The 26,137-nt window shown below is 36.7% G+C and overlaps 1 protein-coding gene across 9 annotated transcripts in view; it reads left to right on the top strand.

The window, feature by feature from the left end:
• The window catches only part of Dnah11 (dynein axonemal heavy chain 11), a 327,476-nt gene that overhangs the window by 95,216 nt on the left and 206,123 nt on the right, over nt 1–26,137 (top strand). For 8 of the 9 annotated variants that reach the window (XM_087206426.1, XM_087206425.1, XM_087206428.1 and 5 more), the window contains 2 exons: nt 5,411–5,560; nt 8,720–8,953. In XM_087206426.1, the coding sequence (XP_087062552.1) occupies nt 5,411–5,560; nt 8,720–8,953 (384 nt within the window). The remainder of the gene's footprint in view (nt 1–5,410; nt 5,561–8,719; nt 8,954–26,137) is intronic. The other variant, XM_087206427.1, reaches the window with a different exon arrangement.

The raw sequence follows: 26,137 nt of genomic DNA, 5'->3' as shown, positions 1-26,137 counted from the left end.
CTGCCCAAGCTACCAGCTCAGCACCCCTCACACAAATGAGAGAAGCCATGGATCACCAGTAGACCACAGATGTGTGAAAAGGTCCAGGTGGGGCTTGCTAAGGCAACCCAAAAAGCCAACACACAGAACTGTGAAGCTGTAAAATTGTTACTGTTGTAAACCACTAAATCTTGAGAATAATTTATTATATTGTAGAAGCTAGTGATGCATGTTAGTTATGTATTCATGCATATATTTTAAATACATGGATATATATTCATCAATTTCAAGGACTTTTAAGTGCTACTTATTTAAAAGATTTTACTTGAAATTTAAAAACAAAAATATCAAGTACTAATATATGGAGCTATTCTCCCCTCCACTCTTTTCCTTCTTCCTTCCTAAAGATACTCTACCTTGATTTTAGTTATGGAAGTGTTTGGGCAACAGTATGTCAAGACCGGTAAAAATGTCATACTTGGACATTTCTGGCTCATTACTAGACTGGAATACTCTGCCTGGTATTCATTTCCCCCTCCCTTTTAAATTTGTATAGGTATGCTCTCGATCCTTGACTTGATTTGGGATTCAAAAAACACATGCACTTATTCATACAGTTGGATAGAAGATCTAGCCCACAAAAGACTAAAATTTTAAAGCTCACGATACTAAATAACAGTAATGCTGTGGAGCAATGAGAATGTTCCTATTTATCTGTTGGCTGTAAAGTAGAACAGCCACGCAGGAAAACTGTTCAATAGTATCTTCTAAATATGAATATAACCATACATTATTACCAGCAGTTCAACTCCTCAGTGTATCCTCAGCAGGAATGGATACAAGAATTTTCACAATTGCACTATTCACAGTAGCTCAAACTAGAAGCAATTTAAATGTCCTTTAACAATAGCGGTAAATATAGTCACACAATGAATACCACATAGCAAAGAAAAACAAACTAGTGTTATACCTAGTAACGTGAATAAATCTCAGTAATGTTGAACATTACAAGGCAGACACAAAAGAACACATGTTGTGTGAATTCTCTAAAGATAATGTCTATATTTTTGAAAAATAATGTCCATGTTTAAATGAAGGATAACTGGAGTGGACCATGAAAAGTCTTCTGGGTGCTAATGTTTTACTTCTTAATGATGGTAGTTATGAGTTGTGTTCACATAATCATCAAGTTGAACAAAACTTTTTTGTACTTTTATGTATATGAATTTCATTTTCCAAAAGTTTATTTGAAAAACAATCAGCTTTTGTTTTATGAACACATTTATATAAAATTATACAAAATATGCATGCCAGAGATTTTAAGGAACAAACATAGGATCAGCCCATATGCACTGATTGTGGATATGTCTAAGCTATCTTACTACATGAAAAATCAAATTACAAACTATTGTATATACTTTATTTTTAGTAAAAGCAGATCTGGATAGTGGAAATAAGTAAGTTGTTTGAGATTTGAAAAATGTAAAAATACATGGAAAGAAGATGTGAATAAACTACTCCTAAATGCTGTTTTTTAGTGATTATAGTTTTTAATGTGTCTGTGTATGTCCTAACATATACTTCATCAAAGAGTATTTTTCTACCATGTGATATTGAATAGCTATAAAAGTTTTCACTATAATAGTGTTCCATAACTGATTCAACTAGCTTTTAAATTTTGCAGATTTACTCTCAATAATGTTGCATGCCTGTTTCCCTGTAACATCAAAAATACTGAGTATTGGGCTGGGGATTTAGCTCAGTGGTTCTGCTGCCTGCCTCACAAGTGCAAGGACCTGAGTTCCATCCCCAGTTCCCCAGTACCAAAAAAAAAAAAAAATACTGAGTATTATTTTAAAATAAAACAGAACAACAGTGTACTATTCTTACAGATTAGCTTAAATTTTTATACATATAAAAATAATGGACTCATAGTTCATCTTTTTCTAGAAGATAATAGCCACAAAACACAGGACTGTCTATATTTTGCTCATTGCTTATATCCTCACATGTTATGGATAAATGAGTTATGAGCATGTATGAATGAATCCTGAGGTGCCCACAGCTCGAGTGGCACCAGGCTTTGTGTGTATTTTGACTCAGTTAATGAGAAGCAACATCTTTAGGAAGACTGAGAAAATATGAAATTAGATTATATAGGAAAAAACAGTTTGAGAATGTAACTAGAAACTACAATAATTTCATCTTTATTTTCTAGGAAAACAGCAGCCATAGATCATGGGAAGAGATCAGTTAATCCCTGCATTGATTTGTGTTTTAAATTGTAAAGTTACATAGATATGTAAATATTTCAAGATTTATTTACACGTAGATAAATGTAAGTTCTTATACTCAGTAAGAGGTTCTTCCAGTGCACAGTTCTGCTATGTATGAATTCCAGTGAGCGAGGATTGGTTAAAAACAGCAGTGCCCTGACCACATGATTTACATTTCAGATACCATAGTATATTAGTGGTGAGTGATTGCATAAAGCACAAACTTCATTGCCAGCTCTTCAATCCTCAATAATCTCTGCATAAATAGCAGATGCACATCATGATCAGTGATCAGTTATGTCCCATCTTTCAGTTTCAGTCAGTGATAAGCCACTGGACATCTGTCATTGTGTTTGCACACAGGTAACCAAGCTTGTAGTGTGTGACCTCCTTGTCTCTAGGATGAACTTGAGTGATATTTTACAACAACAAGTGATACAGAGACGTAATTAGTAACAAAGTTGAAAGTGTAGCAAAGACAAAAATTGATAGTGCAGGAAGTAAAATTGGAGTCAAAGGCAGATGGAGTTACAGAAGAAAGAGCTGGCTGGGAGGAGTGGCCCTAAACTGTTGGAGAGTCGAGACACAGCCAGGTCAGGAACTTAGAACAAGCTTCCTGACATAAATAAGACCATAAATAAGTAGGGGCCGGGGATTTAGCTCAGTGGTTCTGCCGCCTGCTCTGCAAGCACAAGGACCCAAGTTCAATCCCTGGTACCAAAAAAAAAAAAGACCAGTGGTTGTGACAAAAAGATTGACAGTGTCCCAGAGGAAACAAAAAATCTTTCAAAACTTCACTTTAAAGAAACTCAAATGATAGAACGCTGGTGCTTAATCCGATTTTGAAAGGAGTAAGGCAGTTGCCACAGCCTGGGATAGATGCTTATTCTACATCTTAAACTGGAAAGAGGAAGCAAGCACTGTTCAAATTAGTTCTGAAAAGTTTTCTACAAATAAAACACTCAAGTTTCAGCATGTTTAATGTGTTAAATCGGAGTATACTAAATATTAGTTTATAGGGTTTATTTTTTTTCTATTTCCTTACACGTTTGTAATCAACAGTGAGAGATTTTAATGTTTTGGCAACAAATTTTTAAAGGTCTTTGCATAAGTTTCCCCACTATTAACATGGCTGCTTGTGACTTCGGCTTGTGTTTATTTTTAAATTTTTATTCTTTTTTGGTACCACGGATCCAACTCAGGTCCTTGCACTTGTGCAGCAGGCAGCAAAACCACTGAGCTAATTTCCCGGCCCTTGTGTGTTTATTTTTATGATCTCTTACCACTGGACCTTGCCAGCTCTGCCAGCATTGTTAGTGGATAGATACACCTAATTTACATATACAGAGTGAATATTATTTCAGTTTTCATTGCTAACCATTTAGAAACCTCCTTAAAATGTGAATTTTTGGCTCCCTTAAGACCCTATCAAGTGTTCATTTTTAGATTTACATTTTTAGTGGTAAAATTTCTTTCCAAATAGCTAACTAGAAAGAAGGAATTTTAATTTTCTGTGAAATGCAAAGAGATCATTAGACATGGAGTAGATCTGATGGCAATTCTGTCTGCCATACTTTGAAAACATCCAATTCTCACAGAAACTTTGACAGAATATTAAAATACCAACTTCAGTCATGCTAGATAGAAGTAATGGGCAAACTGCAAGCTATGAAGTTTGTACTTCCTGGCCACTGACTGAGTGACTACAGGACCAGAAGTTGTTTTGAAGTGATTTTCTCACCAAAGCTATAATGTGTGAGCGTGTCTGGTGGTTGAGGTCTCATTTGTCCTGTAGCTTTTCAACTGGGTATTTTCTAGGCCTATTACCCAGTAGAAGCCATTCAGCATCTGTGCACTGCATGGCCGCTTCAGCTGTGAGAGTGAATTGTTCGATTATTACAGAGACTTTCTGTGTATAAATGTCCTTTGGGTAAGGTCCAGGAATGGAGGAGAATATGATAACCCAAGCCGTGATCAGTCGACTGCCACTCTGTGTAGGTTTAAAATAAGCACAAGTCTCAAAAACTCATCTGTTTTAAACTTGGAAGACTTATTGATGCGATTTTTCTTTGATACTAAAAGCAAAAGCAGCAAAAATGTAAAGGCTAAGAGCTTCAAAGATTAACCCTTAAAGAGTTCCTCCCCAATGTTGATGTTGGTATAGCCATGCAGATAATTTAGGAAAGTTGCTTTTGTTTCTGGAAGTTACTGTTACATAGTTTCCAAGTCTGGCAAAGCTGCATTTCAAAGAAAAACTCCTTACATACATGGAAATTGTATACAGGGAAATATTATATAGCTGCAAACCACCTTGTGGTTGGCAGCAGCTTTTTCTAGATAAAATGCATGTTGCATAAATTTAACCATTTTGAAGTCATACCATTCTGTGCCATTTTGTACATTTCCAATGTTGTGCAACTACTACCTCTTACTTAGTTTCAAAATATTCTCATCACCCCAAAATAAAACACTGTACTCACTAGGTAGTCACTCTGCCTATCCCCTTCTCCCTTGCTCCTTCAAACTGCCAGTCAGCTGTATCTAGGACTTTACGTACTCTTGGTATTTCTTATAAATGGAATTATACACTATATGGTCATTTATGGCTGGCTGCTTTCATTTAGCTTGAGGTTTCCCTTTTTCTGACTGAACAATATTTCATTGTCTGTGTATGCCACTCTGTTTATGGGCATTTTGGCTATTGTGAATAATGCTCCTGTCCACATGGGTATATAGAAACCAGTTTTCAATTCTTCTAGGGAAAGATGGGGAGTGGGATTGCTGGCTCACTGATAATCCTGTGTTTAACTTTCTGAGAAACCATGAAACTATTTTCCAAACCAGCTTATGCTTGCATCACGTTTAAAGGAAGAATACTATTCACAACCCCGATACTTCTTCTGGGCCCATCTCTGGCCTTTACTCCATCTGCCTCAAGGAAGATAATCACTTGCCTGAAGATAAAGTCTGCTCATCTTCCCTCCTTGGCTGTAAATCTACCTACAGATTTTTAGAGGTGTTCTTTACTTTGAGGAAAAACATTCTAAGACAACTCCAGTACTGTGTAAAGTTTTACGACTTTATAGGGCATCCTCTCAAGAGTACCAGCCTACATTTACAACACAAAACAGTCTTTTCTATTATTCTTGTCTTAGGTAACACATCACCTTGCCAAACTCTTCGACAGCATCTCAGATCTGCAATTTGAAGATGATCAGGATGTTTCTGCACACAGAGCAGTTGGAATGTACAGCAAGGAGATGGAGCATGTTGCATTCCATGCTGAGTGTGAATGCATAGGCCATGTAAGATGGGGTTATTAGGGGACTTGGGGAGGTGGCATAGTGGTAGGATGCTTATCTAACATGCATGATGTTGGTGTATGTACAAGGTTCTGAGGCCAATACCCAGCACTGCAAAAACAAAAGAGTTTTGATTATGAGGTTTTCTATGGCAGAGGAGTGTCCTCAGCATAATTTCAAAAGGTACAATTGAACAAGAAAAAAGCAAGTCGTGTCAAACAAGGGTGTGGTTGGTTTTGTGCTGGGAGATTCCTGTTTCCACATTTCTGTTGTGGCAGAGGGCTATACTCCCATGCTTCTTGGTTTTTGCTCATTTGGCTTCATTATCAGCAGAATGTCAGAGGTGCTAGGAGTTGAATTAGGCAGAGGTATTGTCACAGATGGAATGAGTGGACCCAGAAGTAATAGCAAATACAACCCAGAAATTGGGCCCTCTACAAAATATAGTGTTTTCACCCACTTCAAAGAATAGAGGAAGGGTTTCATTGAAGCAGCAACTTGGAGTAAACTTTAAACTTAAAGATGCTTTGCGGTTCAGTATTCAGTGTGAATGTTGCAAATGACTGCTCCTGAGTAAGTTCATTGACTACTAAGCTGATATCACATACTGTCATTTGTGTACTTCAGATATTCTCAACTGTCACAACCAAATACCTCAGGAATATTTTTAACAGTATCTATAAGAACGGCTCATTACAATTTGTGACAGAGCTTTTGGTGTATCCAGATGATTTAGGCAAGTTGCATCTTTTTTCTGATGATGCTTGTGTAGTTTGGGTTAACCCACAGAATAATTGAGGGAGCAGCCTACACCAGAGAACCAAATAGGTTGGGGTAAGAACTTCCGTAAAGTGTTGTTTGAAGAAACGTGATGGTGATCTTATTTTACAAGGGTTTGCTTTACTCCTCTCTTGCATTTTAATATTGTACCAGGAAAAATCCTCCCAAATGAGGGGGAAGCAGATGGCAGAGTGCTATGATTAAAATATATTTTTTTGATCTCTTGGGCTTTGAGGATATTATTATAATGATTAGAAAAAGTCACCATAAACTATCTTGACAAAAGGATGGTGCTGTCTGCTGCCTTCCTAGAAGACAGCTCGTGTGCTGGCATGGTGCCCAGAGGGGGATAGTCCAATTGATGGATGTGATTGTCATCAGCAGGAACCCTTGATAATGAAAATTTGTAGTGTTCTAATATATTCTACGTAAACAACTTATGCTAGAGACTTTTCTGAGCATATATTGCATTCGCTCTCCCAATTGCCTTTGTTTTATACAATGGTGCTTTTTATCTTGTCTTTTTAAACTTTTTCCACACTTTCATAATTGGTCCACCCCCAATTTAGTCTATTTATATTTTATTTCTTGAGTGTTTATGGAATACCCACTATGCATTAGATGCCATTAGGCTTTTAGGGACCCAGAAATGAATAAGACATGGCCCTTGTCCTTGGGAAGCTTTTCAGCTCATTGAGAAAATGTACACATAATTATTAATACTGGGAGATAGTAATTGTTCTTATAGAGAGTTGGCAGAGGTTATAAGGTATCAACAAGGGAAATATCTAGCAAGCACCTCATCTGAGTTTAGCTCCCAAATCATACTAAGTTGCCATTGTGGGTACAGTCATCTGAACACAAGCTGAGGTGTTGACTTACAAATGTGTTTGATCTTCCCAAATATATTAGTTGTTGAGGAAATATGACTGTATTGAGGACAGGGATCCCTGAGTACATGGGAGATGCCCAAATAATGGCCAGTTTATTGAGAGTACAATATTTGCTGCCTGGTGGCCTTAAGAGTTGTGTGATTAAAGCAGAGATACAGGACCCCACTGATAAGACCAGGGAACCTGAACTCATACATGGTAACAAAGCCCATCTATCCAGCCAGAAGAGAGGACTCCTAATGCAAAATGCTGGGCCATAGCCAGGGCAGTACTTTCAAGCTCATTAACTACATGTCACTCCTTCCCTACTTTCAAGAAGTTCTAGGAATGTTGCTGCCATCTTCACAGGTGAGAGGAAAGAAATCAATTGTCTCATCTTTAGCATCTCATGTGGCCCTTTTAATTTATTTAGTGTAGTCATTTTTTATTGCTGTGCTCAGTGATTTACAAATTACCCAGGTATCCTTTCAGTTATGTGATATCATCAAATGAAAAAAAGATGGCGGCTATAACACAGCACATTTGAAAAAGTGGGAAACTGTTGAAGATACATTTGTGTGAGCAAATAAACTTGAAATGAAAGTTTAAAAAAAGATTAATTTTCACAAGTCAGCAGTTGTCCTATCTCTTATACTCTCTTGCTGTCTAATTTCTGACAAGTGTGAAGATTAGAACCAGTAGGGAATATAATTAAGATAGTTGCTGAAAACACTGGTTTAAGACTAATAACTGTGTTGGGCTGGGGATTTAGCTCAGTGGTGTTGCCGCCTGCCTCGAAAGCACAAGGACCCAAGTTCGATCCCCGGTACCAAAAACAAAAAAAAAAAAACTAAGAACTGTGAAGGTTTTAGAGGAGAATTTTCAGGAGATTGAAAAATTATCAGAAGATATATTTTTAAAATAAATTTTCTACAATTCCCAAAGCTCTAGAACAGCGATGGTGAATCTTTTTAGAGACAAGTGCCCAAACCGCAACCCAAAACCCACTTATTTATCACAAAGTGCCAACACTGCAATTAAACCTGAATATTGAGGTTTTAGTTAGAGAAAATAACTCATACATTGACATCTTTTGTCTTAAAAGGAAAACAAAGCACGCCATAGGTTCACCACCACTCCCCTAGAATATTCCCCATACCTCTATAGCTAGCTGTGTTGTTTGGGTTCTCTCTCGGTCCAGAATGCCTTTGTCTTCAGAGCTGAGGAGCAAATAATGGAGAATACGTGCTGTTTAGGCTACAGAAAGTTACCAGCCAGCTGATAGGTAAAATACACTGGGCAGTATTTCTCAGAAAAGACAGGCTCATACAGGAAAAATGCTTCATCAGATGTTAGGCTTCCCCTATGAATGATCCCTCATTCTATTTGGGTTTAACTTGAACTCAGATGAGGCTTGCCTTTTTGCATGGCCTTCGAGCCAGTGAGAAGATGGAATGGTCCTTCTTCCACAGTTAACTCTGTGCTGTAACATTTCAATTTGCTTCCAAAGGTGGAAACTTGGCTTCTGCGGCTTGAATGGACTATGCAAGAAACAGTGCGCCAGTCTATCACAGAAGCCATAGCAGCCTATGAGGAAAAACCCAGGGAACTGTGGATTTTTGATTTCCCAGCTCAGGTTGCTCTGACAAGCTCACAAATATGGTGGACTACAGATGTAGGAATAGCCTTCAGTAGGCTGGAGGAAGGCTATGAAACGGCCCTGAAGGATTTTCATAAAAAACAGGTATTTTTGTAGACTTGAAGGAAGCGGAAAAGTGTCATAATTCATCTACCATTTTTCATTTATTTTGGGGGAAAAATCCATTCTTCCTGATTTTCCATCTTTAGGAATATGGGGTATTGATTTTTATTTAGGAGGCTTACAATTATATGATTCTATTTCTTTCAAACATATTTGCATTTATTTAATTCTAAGTTTTTTCTCTTAATTCTTAATTTTTTCTCTTAATTCCCTTTTTTTGATTACTAGATATTGCTTAAAATGGTAAATGACATTTTATGGGTATTTATATCAATTTTACTATTTTCAAGTTTGATTTCTGTATTATATGTTTATTGTTAATGATGAAGAAAATGAAAGAAGAATAATTTTTTTTAAATCCGTGGGTTTACTTCCCAGAGAAAAATTATTGACAAATACTGCAGCTTGTTGTAGGGTTTTTTCCTCTGGTTTTCAAATTTACTTAGCTAAAGAGTGAATGAATGTCTTGCATCTTCATTTACGTGTCTTTCTTCAGTTTTAGAAAATTCTCTTCCATTTATGATTTAAATATTGCCTTTCCCAGGTTGGAGATTTAGCTCAGTGGTTCTGCCACCTGCCTCGCAAGCGCAAGGTTCCGAGTTCGATCCCCGGTACCAAAAAATAAATGCCTTTCCCCCATTTGCTCTATTTTTTTCATCTAGAATTTTATTAATGATAGTATATTGAAACTTCTCATCCTCCCTTCTCGTCTGTTACTGTATTTCATATTTTCCAACTCTGAAACTTTTCATGCTGTAATTCAGATAACCTCTGAAATCTACCTTTCAATTCACTTTTTGTAACTGTAGAATATGATTAGGAAAAAGGAACCTAAGATGTGATTCTGAAGGTTCAAATCTGAGCTTCTAACATTTATTTATTAGCTGTGAGGTCATAAGCAAACTACTTTATTGCTCTAGGCCCTCATTTAATCATCTATAAAACAGGGATAGAGATAGTAACTGCATCATACTGTAGTTTGAAGGATTAAATTAGTTAATATATGTAAAATACTATTTAAAAGTGCTTGGTGGAGTGTGAGAGAAGAGGTTAAGCACTATAGGCAGGTTGGGGATCCAAGAGGGTGAGCACAAATGGATGCTGTTGAGACCAATTCCATCACACAGTTCCAAACACCTTGACATTAATGCAAAGAATGTTTGGAGTTGAATTAATTCAAATATGGAGATACTGAATAAATCCATTCTTAGGGCTACTCCTGCTGCAAAAGGAATCCAGACTCTGAAGACTTGAGCTTACATTGGAACAAACAAAACAGAAAAATGGGAAAGGAAAGGAATGTTATGGGAGGAAAAAGTCATTTTAAAAAGTGGCAAAATTTAAGCACAATGTGGCAAAGCATTTCTGTTGTTATGCTGTGAAACTGATTTCATGTAATATTTTCCCCTAACAATTTATCATGAAAAAATTTTAAACATACAGAAAATTTGAAAGATTTGTATAGTGATGTTCTGCCTTCCACTTAGAATTTATTCTTAATATTTTGTTCTATTTTCTTTATCACATCACGTATATTCTTACACATATTTATCACATTATTTTCTTCATCTGTCCTTTACCCAACCCTTTATTCAGCCATCATCCATTTTATATTTTATGATTATGTCAAAGGAAGCTTTAGATATCCATAATTTTTGCCTCTAAATGCAACTTTTAAAATTTAAATTTTTGTAAAAAATTAATTGATAAATATATATTTACAGTGTAAAACATGTTTTGGTATATGTATAATTATGGAATGGCTGAATCAAGATATTTAACGTGTCTATTATTACTGCACATATTTTTGTAGTGAGATCATTTGAAACTTCTCTTAGCAATTTTTAAATATACTTGCATAATATTTTGTTATGAACTGTAGTCCCCATCATCTTCAGTCACTTTCTTGACACTGGAACAAAATACCCAATAACCACAATTTAAAGTATGAGAGGTTTATTTTGGCTTACAGTTTCAGAAGTTTCAGTCCGTGGTCAGCAGGCTCAAATATCAAAACAGCATGGTGGAAGGGTCTGGCAGAGGACAGCTGCTTACATCATGACATCCAGGAAGCAGAGAGAGCAAAAGGAGGAGGCAGGAAGGGAGAGCCACCCTTCCAGGTCTTACCTTCAGTGACTTGGCTTCAACTAGGACCCATCTAACAGTAGGTCAGCTATAGCTTCCTGATATAATCACCTTTCAGAAGCCCTGCCTCTGAGCACATGAGAGTTTTGCAAATGTGTACAAATTAAAAGAAAACAAAATAAAAAGCTACAGCACCATGATATACAATAGATCTCTTGAACTGATTCCTTCTGCCTAAATGAAATTTTGGGTCCTTTAGCTAACATCTCCCTAATCCTCTTCCTGCCTCTGGTTGTCATGATTTCACCTTCTACTGTATTTAAAATGAATTCCACATTTTTATACTGTACATATAAGTGAACTCATGTCTTTCTATGACTTGCTTATTCACTTCACATCTTCTCCTCTAGGCTCATCACTATTGTCACAAATGACAGGACTCCCATATTTTTAAAGGCTGAGTAGTATTCTGTTGTATACATTTAATTTTCTTTATTCATTCACCCATAGATGGATGCATAATTTGATTATATATCTTGATTATTATGAATAGTGCTGTAATGAACACAGCAGTACAAAAGTCTTTTTGACCTATTAATTTCAATTGTTTTGGATATATGGCAAGTAGGGAGATTGCTGTATTGTACACTAATTCTATTTTTTGTTTTCTGAGGAACCACCATACTGTTTTCCATAATGGCTGTATAATCATATGTTCCCACCAACAGTGTACAAGGATTCCCTTTTAAACACTTTGGTTTACATATTTTTCAGTTTAAATCCTACAGTATTTTTTTCAGTTTTTTAGAGTTCTTTTTTGGTTCTTTAAAAATCATTTTTATGATAATCAGTCTTTTTGGTGTGATTTCTAGTCTTTTAGCTCACCCATTATTTCAGAGATACTTAGCTTTATTTAGATTGTTCTCCTACCAAGTTCTTTTGAGGCTAAATTGGATTTGTTTTTGTATATTCAGATTTTTAGGTCATCTTTTTCTAGTTTTGGAGGTTTTTTTGTAGGAACTTTTTATCCTGAGTTGAGCAAAACCCCAGAATATGTTTCCCTCTTGTTTATTCCAGATCTTTTAAGAGTTCTGGATTAATTTTGTGGTTACTCAATTTAGGATCTCCTACTACTTTTGCAAACAGACTGGAGATTTTTATTTAAGGGGCATTTATTTTCTGTCCTAAGCATCAAGGAACTTTAAGCTTTCTATTGCTTCTCTGAGCTGGTGGGTTGAGGTTTTAAATAATTTGTATTAGACTGTTTAACCTTCTGAGGATCTCGGGTTTATGTCAGTGTCTCAGTTCCAACTCCTTGCCTTGTGCAAGGGAATGCGAGAGGCTCAGAAGAGGTGGAAACAGTTTCATCCCCACGTGGCAGTTTAAACTCCGGCCTGTAGATGTTTGAGTCTCCACCTAAGTCCCATTCAGGCTACCATGACATTAGCTCACTAACCATATTTTATTGCTGTGGCTTTCAGGTACATCCTTGTCATTAGGGAGACAACCTGTCTACTCCTCACCAATCTCTTTTTACCCTTTCCCCTGTCTGTTCCCCTCCATTTCTACCTCTCTTATGTTTAGCTGTGTACTTTACATTTGGCTATATTTTGTTTTATTTAAAATTTCTCTATGTTAATAAAGATACTGTCCATGTCAGTCTAACTCAATATGTTGGACTATTACCACATCATCATCATCATCAACAACAATACTATCTGGATAGGTTGTTTTTTTAAATTTTTGGCTCATTAATAATATTGTAGTAAACAGCCTGGTATATCCCTACTGTACACATTTCTCTTTATTTCCCCAAGTGAATTTCTAGATATAAAGTTTCTAGGTTAAGCCTTTGGAAGATATGCCAAATTTACCTTCCCAATATCAATATATAAGTTTCCAATTCCTCCTCATGAACAACAGTGGGTTGATACACACACACACACACATATATGTATGTATGTATTTGTTTTTGTTGTTTTTATAGCTAAAGTTACATTCCAGGGGCTTTATTCACCTAATTAACACAATTTAGCTTTCTTTTCTCTTAATATATTTTAAAGTTTTCTATTTTATTCAAGAGTTTATAATTCATGGGGAAGGTGCTTGTGGGCATGTGGGTGTGTTTGGTGTGTCTGTGTGTACAAATGAGATGAGATGTATAGACAGGAGTTAGCTTATGAAGAAAACATTTATTTAATTAGAAAACACATTTTAATAAAAATTGGAATGTTTTAACAGATCAGCGGATTCTTTCAACATAGTTTTAGTTCTGCCACTGATACTAACACATATGTTAGAGAAGCTGACCTTTGCATGCTATAAAGGTCTACTTGGGTCTTGTAAGTGTACGTCTAAGCTGAAATCCCTTTAGTGTTCTTCCTTTTAAAAATGAATGTGACCATCTGCTGGAGTGTGTTTTTAATTAAAATTACTCTTACTAATACTGTGAGCAATTTTTAAAATGAACTTTAGTGCTTTAAAATAGCTTAATTTTAAAACTGGAGATCAGAGTTGGTTGTAATTGATAGCCTACCTGAACAAGTAATTTCTTTCCTTAGTTCTTGCTTGCAAATTATGGTGTAATAAATAAACTAAGATAATTATTTTAAACTCTGATTTTTTCCCTGAGCCCTATTATGATAGCATGTTTGATGGTGTTAGGACTAATGGCAAAAATACAGCATTTCAGATATACATCCCTACATTGTCAGAGTCTTTGAAAATAAGACAAATAAATTTCTCAGACTGAGGGTTCCTTGGCAAAAATATTTTGTTTTAGAGGCTTGGTACCTGGTAAAAGATTTTCCTCCTCTTCTCTGTTATTGAGCTTTGTGAAAAATTGTCAAACAAGAGATAGAAGCATTTTGCACTTTAAACAGTCATTGTAATGTGGTGAAACATTTCCCAGAGAGCTTTTGATAAAGCTCATGATAAATAAAACTTTTCTCATCAACCATCCATCCTCTCCCATCACAAAGACTCAGAATTATTATGTAAAAGAAAGATCCTTATTTTGCTACTTAAAGGCAACTTTTGGCCTCACTTTGAGTCATTGAGAAATTATCTTTTAAAAATTGGTTACAATGGGCTGAGGATTTAGCTCAGTGGTTCTGCTGCCTGCCTTGCAAATGCAAGGACCCAAGTTTGATCTCCAGTACCAAAAAAAAAAAAAAAATTGGTTATGAAACTCATAGTGCTTATTTTGGCCTGGCCTTTATTACCTGACTAGAGCAACCTATCTGTTCTGGTGCTACCCAGGATACATGAGACACAAGTTTGGGGGGTTCTTTTTGTTGTTTGTTTCTGCCTATATATAAATGTGATCTGATAGCCTCATGTTTTATATTCTTTAGGAATCGACAATAAGATCATGAGTGAAAGACTTTTTCTTTTCTCATGCAGAATTATAATTGGTGCTTGGTATCAGCAGGTTCCCTATTTGAATTCAGTCAACTGTGGGTTGAAAACGTTAAGAAAAAAGATGTGCTGAACGTGTGCAAACTTTTTCATGTCATAATTACCTAAACAGTACAGTATAAAGCTAATTACATAAACTTTACATTGTATTAGGTATTATAAGAAATGTAGAGATCATTTAAAATATAGGGAGTATGTGTTAAGTTATACACAGACCTGCACCATTTTATACCAGGAGCTTGAGCATAAATGGAGTTTGGTATCCAAGGGGAGAAGGCTCCTGGAAACTGCTCTGTGAATACTGAAGGGTGATTAAAGATTGAATGATGAAACATGTGAGAAGAATGTTATTTCTGGAAATACTGTGCTGGGCTCGATAAGTTGAGGAATTCCTGGAAATGAGCCAACAGATGAAATAGAAGCAATGGATAACTAAGACCAAAGTAATGCAGCCAAACATACAAAAATGAGGAAGCTGGAGTCAAGTAAGTGGACCCTCGAGTTACAACGGGCTTGATATACAAATAACCTGGGTTGTGACCAGAATTTTAGTTTTAACTTACAACTGAAGTCTTGAGTTACAACCCAAATGCTGGCCCCCCATGATTCCAGAGGGTCTGAGATACAGATTTAACCCTTAAAGAGTTCTGGAAGGAACATTACAATATCCTTTCCTGTGTGGGGTTAATTGAGAAATCCTGGGCCAGTGTCTCTCTAAGGATCCTGAGATCTGCCTGTATACAGGAGAAAGACTTTGAAGGCTGTGTAGAGGAGCCTGAGCCTCCAATTGACCAACTTGAGTTACAACCAGCCCTCACAAATGGAATTGTTTGTAAGTCAAGGGTCCACTGTAGGCACTGATACTCCAATTTTAACCAAATGAAATTCTAGAAAAATTATAAACTCAAGTTCAACAAATATTTTTAAGAGTATGGGGTGAGGTCCACGGTCAGTGATAAAGATTAAGTGTAGATGAGATGGACAATTGGGACGCCCTCCGTTCCTTGTACATCCCAACAGATGACCAGGGGGCTTTGGCCCCAGGATAAAGGATACTTACATACCAAGCAAGCCATGTATAGAGAACTTCAGCCATGAATATGTTGATTGTAGAACAAAGTTGACCAACTTTTTCTGTGGAAGAGATGGTAAATATGTTACTCTTTCATAACTACGTATCTTTGCTGTGGTAGTGGGAAAGAAGCTATAGGTGAATTTGTAAGTGAATAGGTATACCTGGGTTCTGATAAAACCATTTATAAAAACAGATGATGGGCCAGATTTGGTTCATGACCTATACTTTGCTACCCCTGCTTTAGAGAAAGAATAATTCCTTTAGTAATTCAGGATCCCTTAATGATGGAGGTGAGAGAGATTTGTCATTCATATATGTCATTGTCTTAGTTACTTTTTTCTCATTGGTGAAACAAAATTCTCAACATTCAAAGTTAAAGCTGAAAAGGCTTATTTTGCTCACAGTTATCTCTGATCTAGGAATCTCTTTGCCTTCTGCTGGCATCCATAGATCTGTGGCAGGCTAACAGTTTATCTTGCAAGTACAGTAGATCTTAGACCTTTCACATTTTTCTGTGAACTTTCAAGATTCACCCATATAGGTACATGTATTTGCTGTGCATTCTTTTTAGAGCTCAGTAGTATTCCATTATAGCACTATACCACAATATTTTTTATGCATTCTGTTATTTGACATTTGAGTTTCCACTTTGAGGCTTAAGGCTCCTCCAGATATTCTTGAAAAAAGTCTTCTTGTGGTCATATATTTTCATTTCTCCTGGGTAAATATCTAAAAGTGAAATTGCTTGATAATAGAGAAGGTACATATTTAACCATTTAAGAAACAGATAAACAATTCTCCATCTTATAGCCCCATCATTATTCTAACAATTTTTGTTGCTTCATATTTTCCTCTATTTGGTGGTGTTATTTATTACACTTGTTCAGGTGGCTATAAAACAGTACCTCAGTGCTATTTTACTTTGCATTTCTCTCATGTCTAAAGATGTTAAACAGTTTCTCATGTATTGTTATTCTATCTTCTGTTGTGAAGTACCTGTTCAAATCTTTTGCTTCATTTTTTAAAACTGGGTAGTTTGCCTTTTGTTGACTGCAAACTTTCTTAATTTTGGATATAAGTCCTTTGTCAGACTGAGTGGATTGCTCATTTTTCATGGTATATGTTATAAGTGGAAAGTTGTGATTTGGATATGCCAAAATTTTCCTTCATGGTTGGTGCTTTTTGTGTCATATTCTGTATAAGAAGTTTTTGCCTATCTAAAAGTCATAAAGATAACCTGTTTGTCTCAAGGTGCTTTGTGACTCTGGATCTCTTAGAACCATGATTCTTACCTTTCATTTCTTCTATTCTACTAACTTGGCACATTGTTAGCAGTCAGTTAACTGTATGTATGTGGATCTCTTTCAGTTCTCTAGTTTGTTACTTGATTGATCTGCCCTTCTGCCAAATCTGCAGTCTGAAGCATGATAGTAGCCATGAACTGTTTCATGTGTCTTCATTGTGCTTTCCCTCATCCCCAACACTGGACTACTCTAGGTTCTTTTCTATAAAAATGTTACTATCATGGCTTTAACATTAAAAGCTTAATTCATTTTAGCCTAATTATGTTTTAACTGGGACAGCATTAAATCTGAGCTTGGGGAGAACAGACATCTTAATGACGGTGGTTCCTGTAGTCTAAGAACACGGTGTATCTCTGCGTAGGTTATCTTTAATGTTTCTTAACATTTTAAATGTAGATATTCTTGTAATCTTCTGAGTAGACTTAATTTTAGACATGTGATGTATTTTGATTCTATTTTATATATTGATTTTTAAATTTTATGTTCCAGTGTCTCTGGGTAGCAATAGGAATATATTGATTTTAAAATTTGTACCTTGTGTCTTGGCACTTTGTCAAATCTGCTCTACACTTAGTTTTTTAAAGTAAATTCCATAGGGATTTCTAGTGTATGGAAATACCATCTGTAAGTAATGACAATTTTATCTCTTCTCTTCTTTGCTTTTCTTGAGTTATTGAATTGGCTAGGACAATGATGGCGAACCTTTTAGAGCTCTCAATGATAATAAAACAGGCTGCTATGGCACCCGTGCCATGGGTTCACCACCACTGGCCTAGGACCTCCAGTACCATGTTGAATGGAAGTAGTGAAACTTCCTTGCTTTGTTACCAGTCTTAGGGAAGAGTAACTTAATGTTTCATTATTAAGTCTGATACTAGTTTTATATTTTTGAGGATCCATTTATTGGGTAAAGGAAAATCCTTCCCATTACTATATTAGGAGAGTGTTTATCTTGAAGAGAATTTGGACCTCTTCAAATTTGAGACTATCAGGTGATTGATCTCTTTTCTTTTTTCATTGTGGTGCTGTGTGTGTTGTGGGTCCCAGTGTGATACACGCATACGCTGGGACTTGAATCTAGGACTTCACGTGTGCTAAGCACAGACTCAATGAGCTACCACCTCAGCCTTGCAGGGAATTTTTGAACGTTCAGTGACTTTGAATTCTTGACAATAAACTCCATTTGGTTATGCTGTTTTATCCTTTATACATGTTTATGTATGTTTTTTGGCTTCTGTTTGCTAGTATTTTGTTAATTAATTCAACCTCTGTTTATCAGAGGCATTTGTCTATAATTTCTTTCTCTGTAATGTGCTTGCCAGGATTGGGAGTCTGGGTATACTCAGGAGGTCCCATCCCCATCCATTTTATGAAAGAGTTTGTGATAGATATCATTGATGCCCCTGAGCCTCAGGATTTTTGTGGAACTTTTTTTCTTTAACTATAGATAGATTTCTTTATACATATGTAGCTGTTTAGATTTTGAGGTTTCTTTTCTTGGAATATTTTGGGCATTTGTATTTTCCAAAGCATTTGCCCATTTTCCCCCAGAGGTTAACAAATTACAGCTCTCTGTCTAAATCAGGGATAGTGCCTGTGGCCTTTGGCTGCTTTCATATAAGGGCAGCAAAGTGGAGTAGTTGTGACAGAGGCCACATGAGATCCTGAGATAGCCTGAAATTGTTACTGTCTGTCCTGCCCCTTTACAGAGAAAAATTTCTCTACCCTTGATGTAAGTTTTCCAATTCATTGACATAATTTTTAATATCATCTCAATATTGTCCATAAGTGTCTGGAAGATTTGGCCTGATGTTCCACTTTCATTCCTGGTAGTGGTCATTTGTGTTCTTTCTTTTCTTAATCAGGCTTTGGAGTATTTATCAATTTTATTTCGGTTTGCAAAAAACCAACCTTTGACTCTGAGGATTTTTCTCTGTTGTTTTATATGTCTGTGATTTTTCATTCTTATTTCTATTATTTCCTTTTTGTACTGACTTTGAGTTTAATTTGTTCCTCTTTTTCAAGTTTAAAATAGGAGCTTAGGTTATTGCCTTTATACCTTTTTCTCTTCTAATACAAGCATTTGAAGGAACCTTTATAATGATGAAAAATATCTATCAGAAACCCACAGAGAAAATCATACTTAATGGTGAAACATTAGAATCATTTCCATTAGTGTCATGAATGAGGTAATTATACTATCTCCAACTTTCATTGCTCAATATTGTGCTGGTGGTTTTAGCAACATACTTAAAGGAGAAGTAGGAAGTGAACATTAGAAAGGAAGGCAAAAACTGGGATTCTACCACATATACTCTGATCATTTCAAAGAGTGTGGTATTTGGTCCATTTTACTATTTCCTTTGGTCTGGTGGAAATGAAAATCCATTGTTTCTGATCCTGCTGAAGGTGAAACGCTGATGTGTTTCAGGATTAGAGATTCTTTCTGCTTAGTTAGAAAAGAAGAACTTCATTGTTAGGTTCAGTTGGAAAGGGGTCAGGAGTTCTGGTAGCTGATCTCCAAAGTACTGTCATAGTTACATTGTAAGATGCACTTTGATTTGCTGAGTTGGAGACTACAAGCTCCAGATCTTAACATTTCTGCTGAGTAGTCTTTTCCAGATTCCTTGCCACCATGGCCTGGGAGTCCCTAGATTGGGAAATCTGCCATGAAGATGCTAGTAAAACTAAAGTACTTCTGCTGCAAGGAAAATATTCTTTCTGTGTTGCTTTATTTAAACCTATGGTGTTTGGGGATGTAGCTCATGGCTCCTTTACACCATTCTGTCACGTGAATTGGGTCAGGACAGAATTGAGGATTACCCACCACTGGGCATCAGGAGTGGCCAGTTCTCTGTGACATTGACTGTTCTACATTCTGTCCCTGACACCGTCCTGCATGATAAGACCACTGTCATCACAGCCAGCCCTCTTTGGGGATACCACAGTTCCCTAGATACGGGTATCACCTAAACAGCAGCGGTGATCAGGATTCATGTCTTTTCCTTAAGAAACATTTCTCTGTTGACCTGAGAAAAGAACGAATAGTAGAGGGACACCAGGTTACCTCCGTATTCTCACCACCATCACTGAAGGCCCATTCTTGCCAGCTGAGACTTCCTGTTAATGTTACCCACACAGCAAGGTTTAGTGTTTCGAAAATTCCCAGTAAAATCTTAGAATTGTGTACTGAGTCCTGACTGTGTGATCTTGGGTAAATGTTCTCATGTATAAAATTGGAATAGTAATTGTGCTTCTGATAGAGTTGTGAAAATTGAATTAAAACACACACACAGTACACCTGTGTGCACACAGTGCCTGTCAGATAGCAAGTGCTCAGTACATGTCAGCCCTCATTATCTGCTGATGTCATCAGAGAGAAATTAGATGAATGGCACTTGGGTTCCTGTCTCTAGCTCTGCAACATCCTCCACTAGAATGGAAGGGTGGCCTCCCACTGCCCTGAGCCATTTCTATACCTGGTCTCCTTCAGGACTGCTCTGGCCTCCTTTTCTGTTGTGTCTACATTTTCACTCTGGTTCATTCCCATCAGCAATTTCAAAAGCCCCATGCCCAAGTCTCTCTCATTACTTAAAAACAACCAAAAATTGTTCATGGTGCCATCTTGCCCTAGCTCTGTAACCTGTATAATGAAGCCTGTTGACCTAATAGCTATACTGGTGTCCCTTGATATTCTCCAAGGACTGGTTTCAGGACCTCCACCGATATCAAAATCCATGAATCCTCAAGTCACTTGTAGAAAATAGAGTAGTATTTCCACTGTCCACCTCCTCTATACACTTTAAAGCACCTGTAGATGGCTTGTAATACCTGACATGTTGTAAATGCTATGCAAGTAGTTGTTAAACTGTTGAACAGAGCTGTTGAGGAAATAAAGTCAAAGAAAAAAATCTGTGCATCTTCAATACGGACACAATTTTTCCCAAATATTTTCTATCTATAGCAGTTGAATCCACTCTGGTAGATTCACCCATGTGAGATGAAGAGCCGGCTGTGCTCGTTCTTTCCCTTTTCTCATTTCCCAGTCTCTAACCCGTTTCAAGCACTGAATTGAGTGTACTTATCCTTTCTTGATGTTGCAAGCCTCTTCTCCTCAAATGCTCTCTTCCCTTATATTCATGACTATATGAATTTCAGTTTTAAAATGTGAGCTTCTCTTCTGCTTTCTGCATTTCAGGTCCTTCTTCTGCCCCTTAAATGTTTCTTTTGCTTCCGGCTATGTCCTGGGTCCCTTTATTTTTTTTTTCCTTAAATTCTTTTATTGGTACATTTTAGGTATACAATACATTTACATTTATCATTGGGATCTTGTACCTTTACATGATGTATCTTGGTTCTTATTTTTTCCCCATTCCCTGTGCTCCCTTCACCCCCTCCACCCTTCCCTATTTACAAAGACTTTGTTTCCATTTTTTCCTTTTCTCATAATTTTTCCTTTCCCTTCTTTCCTTTCCCCTCCCCTCCCACTTCCTCTACCCCTTTGGACCTTTTCTTCCTGTTTCAAATTATCAATTATTCATTTTCATCACTTTAATCCTTATTTACACTTTCAGTTTCCCATCCCTAGCTAATCTCATTCATTTTTATGATGTTCTGTTTTCTTTGTAATATTATTGTTGACTTTGACCTCTGGCTCAGCTCTCTCCTCAAGCACAGCCAGAGGCATAATTGAGATATTTTGTTAGAATTTCCACAGGCATATCCAACCTAGAACATCCAGAACATGCTCACGCTTTCTCTCAAACTGGCTCTCCAGTGTTCTCACTTTGAGAAAACAACACAGCATTCTCCACCAGTTGCTCTAACTAGAAGACAATTTGACTCTTCTGTAACCTAGTATGCAATCAACCAGCTACCAGCTCTGTTCATTTTCCCTACAGATGTCAGTTTGCATTATTTTCTCAAAATCCTGTTGAAATCCTAGTCCAACCACTCTCCTTTTGCCTGAATAACTGTAGCATTCTCCCCTCTGGGCTCTTTCCTTCCGGCCCTGTTTCCCTTTGATGCACTCTTTATGCTACAATCAGAGAAATCTTCTAAAACAGGATCTAATGATCACATCCTCTCCCAACCCATCAGCTACATCTCATTGAGTTATGTGAGGGCCTCGGAACATGTGCTCATATTGTCATTTTCCTCTCTAGCATCTTCATGCACCTGTTCTCTCTCTGTTCCCCTCCTGCAATTCTGGACTTGCAGTTCCCTCACAGGGCCACCTGTTCCAGGCCTTCCTACAGGCTGCTTCCTGTGTATAAGCATTGTGTCCCTGGGTGACCATCCTTAAGTTCTCCACAATCTAAATTCTACTCATTCTTTAGTTCTTAGCATAAGTAACCTTTCCTGTAAAATGCCTTTCTGAGCCCTAGATTAGGAAGGCTCTATTTCTGTGTGCTATAAAACTGTTTTGTATTTGCCCTAGCCAAACAATTCTAATTATTTTGTCATTGGCCTGTAAGCTCTGGAAATAGTAACCACATATGTTGTGTGAATGAATGGATGAGAACAAAATGTTGTGCTGTACCATTCACTTGTCCTTTTCTTCCTACATATAATCAGAGTACTGAGCACATGCTTTATGCTAACCACTGTGTGCTAGGTAGAAAAATTTAAGGCAGAATAAGACAAATGTGGGCCTTGATCCTTTAGTTTATAGTTAAAATATGAGAGAGAAACAATCAACAAGGAAATAAATGAGTGAATGATAAGATACACGTTCTATAAGAATAAAATAGGATCATATAGAATAGTTGGCCAGGAGATCCTAAAATAGTAGGTGAGGGAAGGCCAATCAAGGAGGTAATGATGAGAGGAAGCTAACCATACAGAGATCACAGGAAAAATGGCCCTGCATGATGCAGCTGTTGCTGTGGCTTTGAGGAAGCCATGATGGGGACAAAGAGAAGCTGGTGCATTTGGAGTGGAGGGAGATGGGAAAGGAGTTTTGTGAAGTCACAGAAGGCTTTGTGCTTCACAAATAAGAGCGTGGATTTTTACTGACGTTTAGGCTTCTTTCTGTTTCCATTTTCTGAACTTATGCTTACCAAAAGCTAGGGTGGTGTATTGTGAAAACAGCCATTCGTGTTTCAGAGGCCTGCAGGTGGTCAACTTGGTGCAAGTATCCTTGATCTAGTAGGAAATCAGGCAGTGCTACTATGATCAGTGGCAAGACTAAGTACTGATGACATGATAGGGTGTATGTGAATATACGTGATTGATTGGTTGGTTGGTTGATTTAAAGAGTCACCAAGAAATGTTTTATATGTCACAGGCCACAAACTAGTATGCAATTATTGTATGAGCACATAGTAATTGTTACCTGATGACACTGCCCAATTAATAGATATTTTATAATGACTGTCTCTTTTTACAGTTACAGGACTTTATTTCTGAAAAAGTGTCATCAGGGATAGCTTAATCTTGAGAGACAATATAAGATTCCCAGCATACAATGTTGTGCACTTAATGTTGACAAGCTGTATGTTTAATCATCTTTCATTAGACTGAACTTCTGTGAAAATGAATCAGTAATGTAGAAATCACAGGTTGTTGGGAGGCTCAGACAAGACAATGCATGTGAAAGCACTTGAAATTATAAATGTTCTTACATGGCATAAGATATTGTTGCTGGGTTTTTTTATACCAACCAAATATGGTAATGGTATAAGATTTGAGACTGTGAAGAAAGGATATCTTGACCCACATAAGAAACTGATTGATGTTCAATCCCCAGTACCAAAAAAAAAAAAGAAACTGTTGCCAAAGCACATCTTTTCTAACCAACATGTATTAATTTTATTTAGCAGCTTACTCGTGCATGGTAATTTATCTCCTTGGCAAACACACTGACGTGTCCTCAGTGGCTCTGGGGATAAGACAGTGTCCTTGCCTTTGCGGACCTTAGGATGCAGAGGATGATGAACATTACATGCATAACTGAATATATCAAAAGAATGATCACTTTTGGTTTTGTTAAAATTTAGATTGTTTATGTAATATAAAAAGTTGATTAATAAGCATCCTTACCAATACCTGTCTTTTTTGGGGGGGGGGATTGTTTTGTCTTTTGGAGACAGGGTCTCCTATGTAGTTCAGGCTGGCCTTGAACTCACAGTAATCCTCCTGCCTCAGCCTCCAGAGTGCTGAAATGACAGGCATGCGCCACCATGTTTGGCTAGTCCCTATCTTTTGAACCTGTAAAAAGACATCCTAATGGATGTGAGGTGATATCTTATTGTGAGTTTCATTCTTCTTTCCCTAATTATTGATATTTAATATTGTTTCACATACCACTTGGTCAATTTGTATGTCGTCTTTAGAAAATGTCTATTCAAGTCTTTTGATCATGTTTAAGTCAGGTTATTTGTGTGGGGTTTTTTCTATTAAATTGTACGAGTTCCTATGTTAGGGTTTTAACCCCTTATCAGATACATGGTTTACACATATTTTCTCCCATTCCATGTATTTTCATGTTTTGATTCTTTTCTTTACTGTGCAGAAACTTTTTAGTTTGACATGGAGTTTTTCATTTTGCTTTTGTTCCCTGTGTTTTAGTGTCACATCCCAAAAATCATTGCTAAGGTCAGTCTTAAGCAGTTTTTCCCATGTTTCCTTCTAAGGGTTTTACAGTTTTTGATTTTATTTGTAAATTTTTTATCTAACTTGTGTTGATTTTTATATATGGCATGAAGGGCCAGTGTAGTCTTTTTGCATATGGATGTCTATTTTTCTCTGCACCACTTATTGAAGAGACTATCCTTTCCCAATTTTCTGTGCCTGAGTTGAAAATTAGTTGAAAAACTGATTTCTTGGCTCTTTATTCTCTTCCGCTGGCCTATTTATCTGGTTTTATGCCCATCCCATAGTGTTTTGATTACTGTTGCTTGTAATGTAATTTGAAATCAGATATTGTAATGTCTCTAGCTTTGTTTGCTTAAGCTTGCTTTAGCTATTGGAAGCCTTTTGTGATCCCGTACAAATCTTAAGATTGCATTTTCTTTGTCTGTGAAAAATGCCATGTGAATTTTGTTATAAGTTGTGCTGAACCTATAGATCACTTTGGGTAGTTTACACTAAAAATTCTTCCAATCCATTGACATGGGATATCTTTCCATTCATTTGTTTTTTTCAGTTTCTTTCATCAACATTTTAAAGTTTTCAATGTATAGATCCTTCACTTGTTTGGGAATGTGTAAATTATTGTATGACCATATAGTAATTGTTACCTGCTGCCACTGCCCAAATAACAGATACTTTATAAGTACTGTCTGTTTTTACATTTACAGGACTTTCTTTCTGAAAAATTGTCATCAGGGACATCTTAATCTTGAGAGACAATGTAAAATTCCCAACACATGATGTCGTGCACATAATGCTGACAAGCTATATTTTTAATCATCTTTCGTTTGACTGAACTTCTGTGAAAATGAATCAATAATGTAGAAATCAGAGGTTATTGGGAAGCTCAGACAAGACAATGTATGTGAAAGCACACACATACACTGGCAATAGTAATTCAGACTTGATGAAGAAATAAATCCCCATCATTTGGAACAACGTGGACAAAACTGAAGGATATTATGCTCAGTAAAGTCAGGCAGACACATAAAAATACTGTTTAATCTCACTTGTATGCGGAATCTTAAAATGTCAAATGTATGAGCAGAATAGAATGAAGACAGGAAATACAGGAAAAGGGGAGATATTGGTCCGAGGGTACAAACTTTGAGTTATAAAATTAATACATTCTGAGGACATGAACAGCTGTAGTTAAAAATAATGTAAGTATTATATATTTAGAATTTGCTAAGAGAGAAGAACTCAAGTATTTTTACTAAATCAAAAAAAAGTAGCTGTGAGGTTATGGATATGTCAGTTAGCTTAATTGTGCAATCATTTCACAATGTACATATATCAAAATAAAATGTACATCTTAAACATGCAAATTTTTATTGTCAGTTATACGTCAGTAAAGCTAGAGAAGAATAGACTAAATGCTTATAAAGGTGTTGTATATTCTGATGTCTAAAATACATACTTTGAAATTTTTTATTTTGGGCCAAACTTGGGCAAGCTTTCCTTTGTGTTTGATTTTAAGTCTCTCTGGAATGCTTCCTGCACAACCACAGTTCCTTATATTTGAAGGAGATGGTGAAGGCTGAGACAGGAAGTCTCAGATGCAACTGATAAGACTCAGGCTCTGAAGTCAGACTGTCAGGGTTTGAATCCACCCATCCCTGGACTGACAATGTGGTTAATGTACCT

Source organism: Heterocephalus glaber, unplaced genomic scaffold (assembly GCF_053883595.1).
Source record: "Heterocephalus glaber isolate CG9 unplaced genomic scaffold, H.glaber_assembly_v1.0 deba00000676, whole genome shotgun sequence".
Classification (NCBI taxonomy): Eukaryota; Metazoa; Chordata; class Mammalia; order Rodentia; family Bathyergidae; genus Heterocephalus; species Heterocephalus glaber.
Note: the sequence above shows the minus strand (reverse complement) of the source record. Positions and strands in the feature narration are given on the sequence as shown.